The following is a 13463-nucleotide window of genomic DNA, read 5'->3' as shown; positions in this document are numbered from 1 at the left end:
AATGGCAACCCACTCCAGTGTTCTTGCCTGGAGAATCCTGGTGACGGGGGAGCTTGGTGGCTGCCGTCTATGGGGTTGCACAGAGTTGGACACAACTGAAGCGACTTAGCAGCAGCAGCAGCAGAAAGTGTACGGTTGTGGGATTAGGGTTTTCCCCCAACCTCCCATGATGACAGTGAGGAAGAATGAAAGGAAGAGTTACAGGCTAGAGATGAAAGATAGCAGAATATAAGAGGAAATGAAGGGGGAAATCTGGAAGTGAATGAACTACAGAAGTTTGAGACACAAAATCTGAGAATAAATTCTACCCAAACATTTGGCTGACTGCTAAACTCTGCATGCATGAAAAGACTCCAGTGAAGTAATGTGGCAGAGACCAAAGAGAAATCTACTTTTGAAAGACAGTGCTATAATGGATAAAGTTCTGTTTTTCTTAAACTGAGTTTATTTCTCAAATGTATATAGCTCAGACAGCAGAAAGCTAAAGTCTTACTGGTTTAAGGTGTTAGGAAACAGAGCCTGCGTCTGGTAGAGTGAATGGAAATTAAGGGGGAATCTCTAGGTGTAAGGGAACCAGAGACTGTACCCCCAAATCTCAACATTATCTCTGCCCTAACATTTAGTCTGTCAAGTCATACACGTGTAGGGAAGACGGGAGAGAATCAGACTAAAGGAGTAGCATATGGAAATCCTAAAAAGTGAACAGAGATATCAGCTGCTACACAACACAGAAGAGACAAATTTGCAGTTGAGTCCTAGGTGGCACAGTGGTAAAGAACCCACCTATCAATGAAGGAGACGTGGGTTCAATCCCTGGGTCAGGAATATCCACGGAGTAGGAAATGGCAACCCACTCCAGTATTCTTGACAGGAAAATTCCATGGACAATGGAGTCTAGCGGGCTACAGTCCATGGGGCTGTAAAGAGTCGGACACGACTGAGCATGCACACACACAAATCAGAAAAGTTAACTGCCCACTAGAGTAAACGCCCAACAATCCAAAACAAAGCAAAAGACAAATCCACAAATGGAACCCCAACAATCTTCAACACAACAGAATCCAGAGTTGTTAGCCAGAAAAAATACTGGGAAAATGTGACCCATATTTGAGGGAAAAACCCAGTTAGTAGAAACTGGCTCCATGTGGCCCAGATGTCGGGTTTAGGAAAGACTTCAAAGTAGTTTTTGTGACCATATTCAAAGAATTAAAGGAAAACATGGTTTCCTTGAGTGCTCAGATAGGGAGTCTCTGGAAACTAAAACAAAATCCAAATGGAAATTCTAGAGTAAGTATAATAACTAATAATTCTATTGACAGAGCAATAGAAATTACCACTTTGAAGAACAACAACAAAAAAAAATGATTTAAGAAAAATGAATAGTCTCAGAGATGTATGGGACAACATAAAGTAGTTCTACACACATTGTAACTGGCATTCCAGAAAGACGAGAAATGAGAAAAATGGCAGAAAAAGGAATAATGTAAAAGCAAGTTAAAAGTCTTAACATGAAAGGATTCTGAAACTCTAAACAGGAAATTAACCCTAAGAAATGTTAGAATAATCACATTTATGAAATAAAATACCTTTCAAAACCATCGCTCTGTTCTTATCGGAGAGAAAATCGCCAAAACTATAAATGCTCCTCATAGCAGTTTAGTTGATTTAAAATTTTAAAACTAGAGTAAAACATTAGTCAGCTGTTTGTTTATAATGGTTCCTGAATTATACTATCTTATGTTTAACTTTAGTCATCAACATCTGTGGTCAGATACACCATTTAGCTCAATGCTTTGAGTCCATGGTTTCTGGAAAAGAATTTCTAAATTTAGAAAGCTAGTTCAAAGGAATGGAAGCTAGACAGACCTCTTCTGGGCTTATTTTTGTGATACTCAGAGAGAAGCTATATTTTCTAAATCTCCTCTTATTGCTGGTATTAAACATTGGCTTATGGGCAGTATAAAAAAAATGGTCTGAAGCATACAGCAACCAGATGAAGAACACTGAAAAAAACTACGTAAGAAATCACCTAGAGTAGAAGATGTTTGATACTTCCCCGCTCCCCAAATGAAAAAGCAACAAACCAAAGCCATTAACAAATGCATATACGGTGTCTGTAGCAGGGGGTCTGCAGAGCGTATTTCTTTACAAGAGTTTCTGGCACACTATGTGAAGGCCACTAGGGGTGTTTAAAGTGAATGATGTAGCACAATTTATATTTGCCTTTTCCATTTGTTTTATATTATCCTGAAAAAGAAAAAAAAAAAAAAAAAACTACTCTGGGAGGAAAAATATCTCCTACTTTTAACATCCCTCAGTTCCTAAGTTTTCTACTCACTGCCCCATTCAGATCTAAATTCTTACCTGTAATCCCTTCCCACAATTCTGTACTTAAGCATTTGGGACTATAATCTTGGTAATATTTATGATGTTAAAGGGAAAAGTTAAGAACTAGTCAAGTCAGTACACAAAAATCAAGGAATATTAGGAAATTAAATGTTAATATGTAACACAGGAAGCATCTAATCATGTGAGCATTCAGATTACAATCTTTAGTGTCTCTTATTTTCTAAAGTAAAGCTTGTGACCAAGACAAGCACTGCACTGTTATTAATGAATTACCACCCACTGCAGTATTTACTATTCTACTGGTTCTTAATCTTATCTAAAAGCAGAGGGTTGTTATGATGTGTTAAAATTAAACCTGGAAATGTTTTCTCTCAATTATTTTGCTAGTCTTTCACTTTTTATTATCAGTGAAACCTAAGAAAAGAATGGAGGTTTTAAGCGTTAAATTTTATATTATTTTCTCATTTAAGAGAAACCATACATGATAACCCCAAACTCAGTTATGTACATTTAGTCTTACTCAGATGATTGTCAGTAATTCTGTGTCCCTGTGAGTTTTTACTATTTGAAAAATACTGCAATTGTTGGCTTTTCACTAAATTGCTGTCAGACTGAAATTAAATTTTAAAGTCTAAGATCAGGAAGCAATGATTAATTGGCCTATGCAAAAAATATATTTTTATGGGTTTAAGCAAGTCAGTATATACTGGAGAATCCAAAAAACAAAAATGGATATAATTTTTTTATAGTATATCGAAAACTAAATGTAATGGGTTGAACTGTGTTCCCTCCAAAGTCCTAACCCCTGGTACCTGTGAACATGATTTGAAAATTGGGTCTTTGCAGATATAATCAAGCTGAGATGAGGTCACACCGGATTACGGTAGGCCCCACATCCACTAACTTGGTATTGTATGAGAAAGGAAGGAGAGATTTGAATGCAGAGGAAACAGACAAGAATGTGAAGATGTAAAGAAAGAAGACCGAGGCAAAGATTGAAGTGAGGGCATCTTATAAGCCAAAGGATGCCAAGGGTTACTGGGATACACCAGAAGCTAAAGAAAAGGCAGGAAGGATTCTTCCCTAGAGCCTTTAGAAAGAGTATGGCCCTGCCGATACCCAGAACTGTGAAAGAATAAATTTCTGTTGTTTTTAAGCCACTCAGTCTGTGGTGCTTTGCTCTAGCAGCCGTAGGAAACTAATACACTAATGCATAAGTCGCAATATAGATTTGAACCTGCTTTTGAAATTAAGGGAGGCAATTTATATCTCCCAGGTTGTATGTATCCAGTGCACTGGAAAAAGAATAGGCAATTCTCTAGGGAACTGATTTGCTCAAAATCATCCTGGATAATTTTTTCTAACATTTGTCTGAGTTTACCTTAAGAGGATAAAATAATATATTTAAAGAACAAAGAAAAGGTTACTATTTTTGCTGAACTGAACTATGTGCTGATTTGGTAACCTCCAAAATACTTAGCCCCAAGAAACAACTCTAAATTTGTTTAATAAAGCAAATTAAACTTCACATAGAAAAATCACATTACTGGAGCAATAAGGTTTTCAAAAGGACACAAAGGAAGTTGTTGTTGTTGATTTTAAATGAATTTTGATGTGAAAAAGTTAATTAAAGGTTTCAAAGACTTGACTTAACTTGGAGGGGGGCGGGTAAGGGAGTTACTTCTTTTTTCCAGTTTCAGTGGCATTAAATCATAATATCAATAACTAAACTTTTATTTTCTGAATTTGTAAAGTTTAAGGCATTCTAAATTTCCAAAGTAAATGTAATTATATACAATTTACAGGTAAACTATTCCTACAAACTTAAATTCTAAGGAAAGCTTACCTTATTTTTGCTATTCATTTTATAACAAGCATTTATTAAATGTCTAAATGCCAAACACTACTAGGCAAGAGAATTCAAAGATACATAGGGTTTAGCTCCATTCTAATGACAAGGTAGACTAAAAAAATGAGACATGTTCTATAGAGATATGAAGAAAATTAAGCAGCTTAGTCAAAGGATCAGCCTAGAGAATGAAGGGAATCTTGACAGAGAATCAACATTTGAACAAACTCTTTGATAAGCAGGAATTTCTCAGATGAAAGGAGATGGTAGAGATAGAAGAGAAATTCCAGGAAAATAGAAAAAAAGATAAGGAATTCTAAACAGATTTGACATTTCCAGGGCTGCTTGGAAATTTTTTATGGCTAAAGCATAAGGTAAGTAACACCAAGTATTGAGAGATGAGGCTGAAGAAAAGCTAAAGAATTTAGACTTTGTGTCCCAGTTCACAAGGACACTAAATGCACTTTTCAAACTGAGAGTTCCATGAGATACAAGACTTTATAGGAAACTGTTACAGTAACCCAGGAAAGACATGCTGAGGGTATGGACTAAGGCCGTGTCAGTGCAACAGGGGAACAGACTGGATTTCAGACTCATTTCTGGAATCAAACCATGATGCTCTGAAAATAAGGTAGAGAAAAGAATCAAAGATGGCACTTAGGCTTCTGGTGAAGGGATCTGAGCTGATCAACCAAGAAATGGAATACAAATTCGGGTGGGAAGGAGAGGGAAGTGAGTGGTGAAAGACCAAGGGAGTAAAATGTTAGGTTAAGTTGAAGATACCTACAAGACAAGAAGGAAAGTCTCCAGTAATGACAATACTTGGTATTTTTATTTTTACTGTATGTTAAGTACTTTTACATACACTCTCCTCCTTGACAGAACAACCCAGTGAGATAAGCATTTCACAGATAAGAAAACTAAGGCTCAAAAGGTGAGGTGACTTGTTGCAGGCTACTCAGCTAGTTGGCTACCAGTCTAGAATCAGAAAAGAAACACCAGACTCCTATCTAGTCCAGTGAGCCTTCAAAGGTCACTCCATGCCATAGATAAATTATTCCAATTGTCACTGATGTCTTAAGATTTTGCTGTTCCCTGCTGATTTTATTTAATCATTGTTGAGTCCAAAATCACCAAGTCCACGCTGGAACTTGGAGTTATGGCAATACCCAGATTAAAAAAATTTAGAGTTAGTGAGAATCATGTTGTTGGAAAAAAATCTTAAGACCATTAAGTGTTAGAAGGTCTTTCAGTTATTCTGATGGAAGAATTCTATGATAGTTTCCCAAAGTAACCGCCAGAAATACATTACATTTTTTAAGGGTTTCATGGCCTATTTGGGTTTCCTTGGTGGCTCGGCAGTAAAGAATCTGACTGCCAATGCAGGAGATGCAGGTTCAACTGCTGGGTCAGGAAAATCCCCCAGAAAAAGAAATGGCAATCCACTCCAGTATTCTTGCCTGGGAAATCCCAAGGACAGAGGAGTCCATGGAGTCACAAAGAGTTGGACATGTCTTAGTGACTAAACAACAACAAATGGCCTAATTAATTTGGGAATTAACTGCCTTAGATTGTTTATATAGATTGCTTTATTGCATAATTTTACAAAGCCTTTAATATTCTAATATATACTGAACATTTCTAGGAGTATAATTAAGGATACAGTTTTTCGCAAATATACTTGCCCACTGAACACGTGGAATCTTAGTTCACTGACCAGGGACTGAACCCAGGCCCTCAGCAGTGAGAGTACAGAGTCCTAACCATTGGACCACCAAGGCATTCCCTCCCCCAGACATTTAGAGTATCTTATGGGACTAGCAGTCCATAGAATACACTTTGAAAATACTGCTCAATAAAATTATTTAAGCAACATACCAACAAATAGAAATGAAAGACAGTAAATACAAATAGTACATTAGTGCTGAGGGAATGCAGAATAAAAAGGAGTGATGACAATTTGTGGAATTAACTGGGCAAAATTTCCTGCCCAATATACTGTTAATTTTGCAATGAAATTTAGGCAATAATATGAACAAGGAATACAGGTGTTTACCAGTAGAAATCTTTTAAATTGCTGATATATGCAATTATAAAATAAAAATTTCAATATCATAAATTAAAAAAAATTTTAATTTAACTGCCTATATTTGGGGGAGTAAATAATTAATTTTTCTTATACTATTAAGATAGGTTTTTATAGCCTTCTGAAACTTCATCAAAGCTTCTTGTTCTTACTTATTAATTAATGACTGCTTTGAGGTTCATACGGTCTTTAATCCTTCAGAACTTCATTACAGTCTCAGGTAAAAAAATCCCATTATTAGAGATGCCATTATGAAGAAAAGGTCTATATAATAAACTTGTGTGCAAATGACCCATTCTGAGACTATGGATTGTCCTTCTTTACAAAGAATGATTTTATACACCAAATGCTTCTTCTTGATTATCCTCTTAAAATAATCATCCTATACTACTGAAGACCATAAATTGTATTCTGTTTGCAGCCTAGAACAGAGAGCTAAGAGCTCCATAACTCTGCCTGGTGATTAAGTTCTTCAACTTCCTCAGTCCTTTCCTGATTCAAACAGTCCTGCTTAAGAAATCTAACTGAACTCCAAGTTCCTACAGTGTAGAGAGACCTAGGAAGGATGAGAGTTTCTTCAGTTTACTAAATTTAGAGGCTTTCTATTCATTCATTGATTCATTATAGACAGCCCATTTCTTCATGTACTCCTGCAAACTATAAATATGATTTCTAATAATACATGCTTCATAACAACATGATATTAAATACAATTTTTTTAATGAAACATTCTTTTAAAAGCTGAAGAAATAATAATAATATTAATGCATATCATATTTTGTCTTTATAGGGCTAGTTCATTATAGATAAATAAAATATCTTTATTATCTCATTAGTTATTTAAAATTTTTGAGAAAACTTGATGTTTTTTAGAATATATCCTCCATAATTCAAAGCAGACATCATTAGTTACATAAGATATTTAAAAGTAAATCACTAAGTTACACTACTGAATTATAATTTATACAGACTAAGGTTCCCCTTTTTCCTAGTTAATTTCAGTGCATAATAGGAAAAGAGGGGAAAAAGCAAAATCCTTTCTTTTCTGTCAGTACTTTTTAAATTGAGTATTTTGAACTATAATCAAATGGGAAATTTTTTTACTAGGATTACTATAGTTTACTGTATCTAAACTAATAATAAGTAGTTTTTATAGACATAGTTGCAAACTTAAGCTATGAAAATTAGGTGATTCATCTTCTCCATTACTTTGGCATTATCCAACATGTGGTCCCTTATCTAAGCCCCTGAATCTGCTGAGGTCCCAAGATGGAGACTAGGATGCACAAATCCAAGATTGTTTCCAAACAACTGGCCATGAAAGCAAGAAGTGCACAAGATAAAAATATCTGATGACTGCTTTAAAATTCACAATTAAAACTGGAGAAAATATGCCACTCTTTTGTAGATTCATATATATTTGCTTCTTAACTAGAAAAAGAAAACAGATATAGACATATTCATGAGCACTCACATAATGGTTCACAAATAAACTGGTAAGAAACTGTATCACATCTGAATATTTTATAAGTAGAAGAAAGAGTTTTCTTACCTTCAGAAGTTCAAAGTAATGCAGACAGTGGTAAACAGGGGCTAGAAGTAGCCTGGGTAAAACATACTGAACAGCTTCTTTGAAACCTTCGCCTATTGACTAGAAAACAAAGTGATTTAATTTTTAAGTTTACTTTCCAGGCATCTTATATCTTGATCTAAAAATTACTATACCTGTAAATAGAGTGCTGCTCCAGGCTTTGATAACTGACTAAGGAAACGATCATGAAAACCAGGTCGTAGAATATCTCGAGCATATGATTCATATGGATCAAATGCCAGTTCCTTAAAAAATAAAGGTAAAACATAAATAATCTTTCTCTCTGGTAAAGAATAAATAACCTACCTCCATAAACACAGAAAGATTAAATTATGAGCACTTCTATCACTGCACAATTACATATTTCTTTTAAAGCCTCAAAGCAAAATTACATAGCTATTAATTTTACTACAGTAAACCTAATATTCTCAAGTAAGAAAGAAAATGAATTTTTTTCTGATGAGTAATGGGGTTCTAGAATGTTATGACACTTCTCATGAAAGGAGTCTAATAGAATATTATGAACAAACATATGGGGGGATTTGGGATCTGGAAAATGAAATTTAACCTGAATAATAAAGAGCACAGATATCTGTAACCAGATAAAGTATAAATATTTAGAATACTGGTGCCAAGCATTTATTTTCTCATGATTACTTCTTAGTGGTAGACTTACTTTCACATCCTGCAAGCTAAAAGTAAACTGTTTATATCACCTACAATCCACTGTTACCGTTTTCACAAAACAATTAAATAATTTAATTCAAATTGCCAAAAAATTTTACCATTATCAATCATTAATAAACTAAACAATTCTAAAGGTTATAATCTACTAGTTCTGGTGATTCCTGAAGAAAAAAAGTGAGTAGGATTGTGATTTTTCTCAGGAGATAGGATCTCCACTCTCCTCCATCCTGTGCCCTATTTCAGGTAAAAATAAAAACACAAAACCTCCAAATTATTTTGAAAATAGTGTAGATTCTAGCAAGAGCTCAATTTTATGAAGGGTAATTCTAGAAAGAGGAGGAAGAGGACATCTAGTGGAGGACTGCAAAAGAAGTTAAGAGTGAATGACAGAAAATATGACGTTTATTAACTTACCCTGCTATTTCTCAGACTTATTTTTTTAAGGAAAGATATATATATATATATAGGTCTTTTATCTAGCAACTGTATTGCTAGATAGTTATAACACTATCTAATAGTTGTAACACTATACATTTTCTTGGATTTGCTATGTAGACAATTATGCTGATTACAAATAGAACAATTTTATTTCTTCTTTTCCTGTCTTTTGGCTAGTATCTCTATTAGAATGCTCAATGTAAGTAGTGAGTGGCATTCTCTTACAGCTTAGTCATTAAATGTATCTTTTATAGGTTTCTGACAGATATCCTTTACTAGATTAAGAGAGGTCCCTTCTATTCCTACTTTGGCCAACATTTTAAAGAAATTTCTGAATGACGTTAATTTTCTATGCTTCTTCTTATTTGTTGGTATTTAATGTTAATGTGAAATATTATTATTAATTTTTTAAAAACTTCAACCATTTAAGATATAAAATATATCCTAAGATATATCATACTGGGCACAGTGTTTTAGATTATAAAGAGGTTCATATTTTTCTTATATTATTCTTTCCCAGTTTTAATAATATATGTATATAATCCTAAAACTGAGTTGCCTTTTGTGTCTCTATTTTTGATCTTCCTTATGAATCTATTTTAATATTTTCTTAACAAAAATCTTGCATATGTTTATTGGGCTTATTTCTGAATACCCTGTGGTTTTAAGACTCATCTGCCATATTCACCTGACCTCTTGCCAACCAACTACCACTTCTTCAAGCAGCTTGACAACTTTTTTCCAGAAAATATACTTCTATAATCAGCAGGAGACAAAAAATGCTTTTCAAGAGTTCATTGAATCCTGAGGCGTGGATTTTTATGCTACAGGAATATACTAACTTATTTCTCATTGGTAAAAATGTGCTCATTTTAATGGTTCCTATTTTGGTTAATAAAGATGTGCCTGAGCCTAGTTACAATGATTTAAAATTCATGGTCCGAAACAGCAATTAACGTTTGCACCAACCTAGTATTTCTGTGTCTCTGTTTTGGGTGTATGTCTTATAAGGGCTTCCCTGGTAGCTCAGCTGGTAAAGAATCCGCCTGCAATGCAGGTGACCCTGGTTCGATTCTTGGGTTGGGAAGATCCGCTAGAGAAGGGATAGATTACCCACTCCAGTCTTCTTGGGCTTCCCTGGTGGCTCAGATGGTAAAGAATCCATCTGCAATGCGGGAGACCTGGGTTTGATCTCTAGGGGACTAGCCACATGGACTATATAGATAGGGTCGCACAGAGTCAGATGTGACTTGAGCGACTTTCACTTTCACTTATAAGCTGCATAAAACAGACCTTAAAAAAATTAAGTACTTTCTGTAAATAGGCAAGTTTCAGCACTCTGCGCATACTGAGTTACTAATGTAGTAGCGTGACATAGTTGGATTTATTTGTATCATACTACACCGTCGGCCCTCTGTATCTGTCTTCCACATCTGCTGATACAGAAGGCTAACTGTACTATCCATTTTATATGAAGTTACTTGAGCATCCACAGATTCTGATATTGGAAAGGGGATTCCTGAAACCAATCCCCCATGAATACTGAAGGATGACTGTATTTTGTTTTCATTATCACCACTTTCTTTGCTTTATTAATTTTTCCTATTATCATAGAAATGATTAAAAATTGTTTTTACAGTTTTTGTGCACTGTTACAGGTAGTATTTCTACTGTTTGGTGATTTTCTTAAATGTTTTAAAAATCAAATACAGCTTGCTATTATTTATAAATTTTTTCTAAATTTTAAAGAGAGTTTAAAGTTGTTTAAACTTTACATTCTCTTTTCCTGGTACCAGGTTTTCCCTGATAGCTCAGTTGGTAAAGAATCCACCTGCAATGCAGGAGAGTCTGGTTTGATTCCTGAGTCAGGAAGATACCCTGAAGGGATATACCTATACCACCCACTCCAGTATTCTTGAGCTTCCCTGGTGGCTCAGATAGTAAAGAATACGCCTGCAATGCAGGAGACCTCGGTTCAACCCCTGGGTTGGGAAGAGCCCATGGAGAAGGGAACAGCTACCTACTCCAGTATTCTTGCCTGGAGAATTCCATGGACAGAGGAGCCTGGCGGGCTATAGTCCATGGGGTCGCAAAGAGTTGGACATGACTAAGTGACTTTCACTTCCATGGGTTTTCATTTTCAAAGTTGTTTAGTTTTTCTTATCTTCTGAAGGTATGCCCATATTATGCACTGAGAAGTTTAGTTCACGCTTCAAGTTTAAAAAAAAAGCAGTTTGGTTTAAAAAATATGCAATAGCTTATAAAATTTACTACTATGTTTCCCACCATTCGCTCTTGTATTCCTTGACTTTCCTCTGAGACAAATTTCCCTCTGGCTGAAGAACATTCTTGTTTTTGAGTCTAGTTATGTATAATCCTTTTTTCTTTTTATACTTTATGACTTTTATGTGTTTAAAGCAACACTGAGGGGCTGTAGTGAAGCTTAAACTCAGCATATTATTTTGTCTGAAAGTCTTAATTTGTTTTATAAACTCAACCCTGAGTTATACTAAAAGATATAGCTGATTTTAGAATGAGAACAAAGCAAGAGCTAGAAATTTCAGAATGACAATCAATGCTAACTTATTAGGGCTAACTTGTATATTTTAGCAGCTGAAGTATCAAGAAGGTTACCATTTTTCTACCTCTATGATCATCATCTAAGCCTTAGACTTGATTTTCCTATTCTAACTAATAATGCACTTGTTTAGTTGCTAAGTCATGTCTGACTCTTTTGTGACCACATACACTGTAGCCCACCAGGTTCCTCTGTCAATGGGATTTCCCAGGCAAGAATACTGGAGTGGGTTGCCATTCCCTTCTCCAGAGGATCTTCCCAATCCAGGGAATAAACCCGTGTCTCCTGCAGTGGCAGGCAGATTCTTTATCACCATGCCACTAGGTCCTGGACTTCATTTTCTTTTTCTAAATAATAATGCACAGTTATCATATATTAAGTAGCTGTATGAAGGTGGCTAGCTAAATATTTCAGGTAGGTTATTTAACTTTCACAAAATCCTGAGTTCTATTATTATCCTTATTTGGTAAGTATAGATAGGGAGGTTTAGAGATGTGAAGTAAATTGCCCATGGTTACATACAACTAATAAGTAGAAGAGTTTAGACTGAAACATAAGTAGCCTGACCTCAGGTCCAAGTTCTGTGGCCTCTTCATCGATAAGATAGCCAATTAAGTGTGAGCTGTGGGATCTGAAAACAGCTTTTGAATCTGCTTGTTTTTTATAATGGATGAAAGACTACTTTTTCTAAGTTTTATGAAATAACAGAAACAAATGCTGACAGTGACCCTTTGAGGAAGGGGCAATACAGTTGAGTAGCCAGTAGTTAATGTCTATGTTAGCTGGAAATAAGAATTCAGATTCCAATTTTTATTCAAATGTATTTGAATTAAATCTAGGCCTTTGAACTGCATTTAGGCCTTCTAGATGCAGAATTTTTTGGTGTATAGTTAAAGTACTTACCTCTGCTAAGTCTTCAAAGCAGCTTCCTACTAGTGGATGGGGACTGCCTTCATCTGTCATTTCCACAGTATCTTCTATATGGCCCAGTAATTTTACGCTAAGTTCATGTATATCCACTATACGACTAAATATATTTTCTACATCCTGTTGGAAAGAAAAACATATTAATTCAGTTAGGTTGTATAATAAAAAACTTATTTTGAGCCAATAAGTCATTTTATAATCATGAAATTTAAAATGGCAGATATAGTGAAAAATTCTAACAACTTTACAAATACAAGTAAAAGAAAGAATTCCTTTTGCAATGAAGTACAATTTGTAGGTACATTGTTCTAGGTCACTGGTTCTCAAACTTTCTGGTCTCAAGACTCCTTCATACTCTTAAAAATTATTGAAAACTCTATTTGCTTACTATATTAGAAATTATTTACTATTGCCATTTAAACACTTACCACATTAGATATTAAAACCAAGAAAATTATAAAACATGTAATTCATTTAAAAATAACAATAAATAGCACTTTTATGAAAAGTAGCTAGTTTCTCTTAAACAATCAAAAATCTTAGTGAGGAGAATGGTACTGCTTTACATTTTCTAACACAGTCTCTAATACCTAGCTTAATTGAAGATAGCTGGCTTTTCATGTATATTTCTGCATTCTATCTGTCGTGATACTTGCTTTGGTTAAAGCATATGAGGAAAATCTAGCTTTAAAAGAAATGTAGTTGGAAAAGAGAGGACTATTTTAATAGTCTATTCAAATAATTGTGGATACTCTTTCCTTTTCCTGCATAGTTATTTTTATGGAGCTACAAGTTACATATCATAAAATTCACTCTTAAAGTATACTATTCAACAGTTTTCACATATTCACAAACTATTCACTCATTACTACCATCAAATTCTAGAAAATCATCATCCCCCCTAAAAAAACTGTATCCATTAGTAGCACTCTCCATTCTTCCCCTGCACACCCACTCC

General features: G+C 34.8%; 1 protein-coding gene across 7 annotated transcripts in view; it reads right to left on the bottom strand.

The window, feature by feature from the left end:
* The window catches only part of SOS1 (SOS Ras/Rac guanine nucleotide exchange factor 1), a 133667-nt gene that overhangs the window by 52067 nt on the left and 68137 nt on the right, over positions 1-13463 (bottom strand). For all 7 annotated transcript variants that reach the window (XM_081483221.1, XM_081483215.1, XM_081483217.1 and 4 more), the window contains 3 exons: positions 12482-12625; positions 8010-8120; positions 7837-7935 (listed from right to left, as the gene is read on the bottom strand). In XM_081483221.1, the coding sequence (XP_081339347.1) occupies positions 7837-7935; positions 8010-8120; positions 12482-12625 (354 nt within the window). The remainder of the gene's footprint in view (positions 1-7836; positions 7936-8009; positions 8121-12481; positions 12626-13463) is intronic.

Source organism: Giraffa tippelskirchi, chromosome 4 (assembly GCF_054371585.1).
Source record: "Giraffa tippelskirchi isolate mGirTip1 chromosome 4, T2T-mGirTip1v1.2.pri, whole genome shotgun sequence".
Lineage (NCBI taxonomy): Eukaryota > Metazoa > Chordata > Mammalia > Artiodactyla > Giraffidae > Giraffa > Giraffa tippelskirchi.
This window is presented reverse-complemented; position numbering and strand designations above follow the sequence as displayed.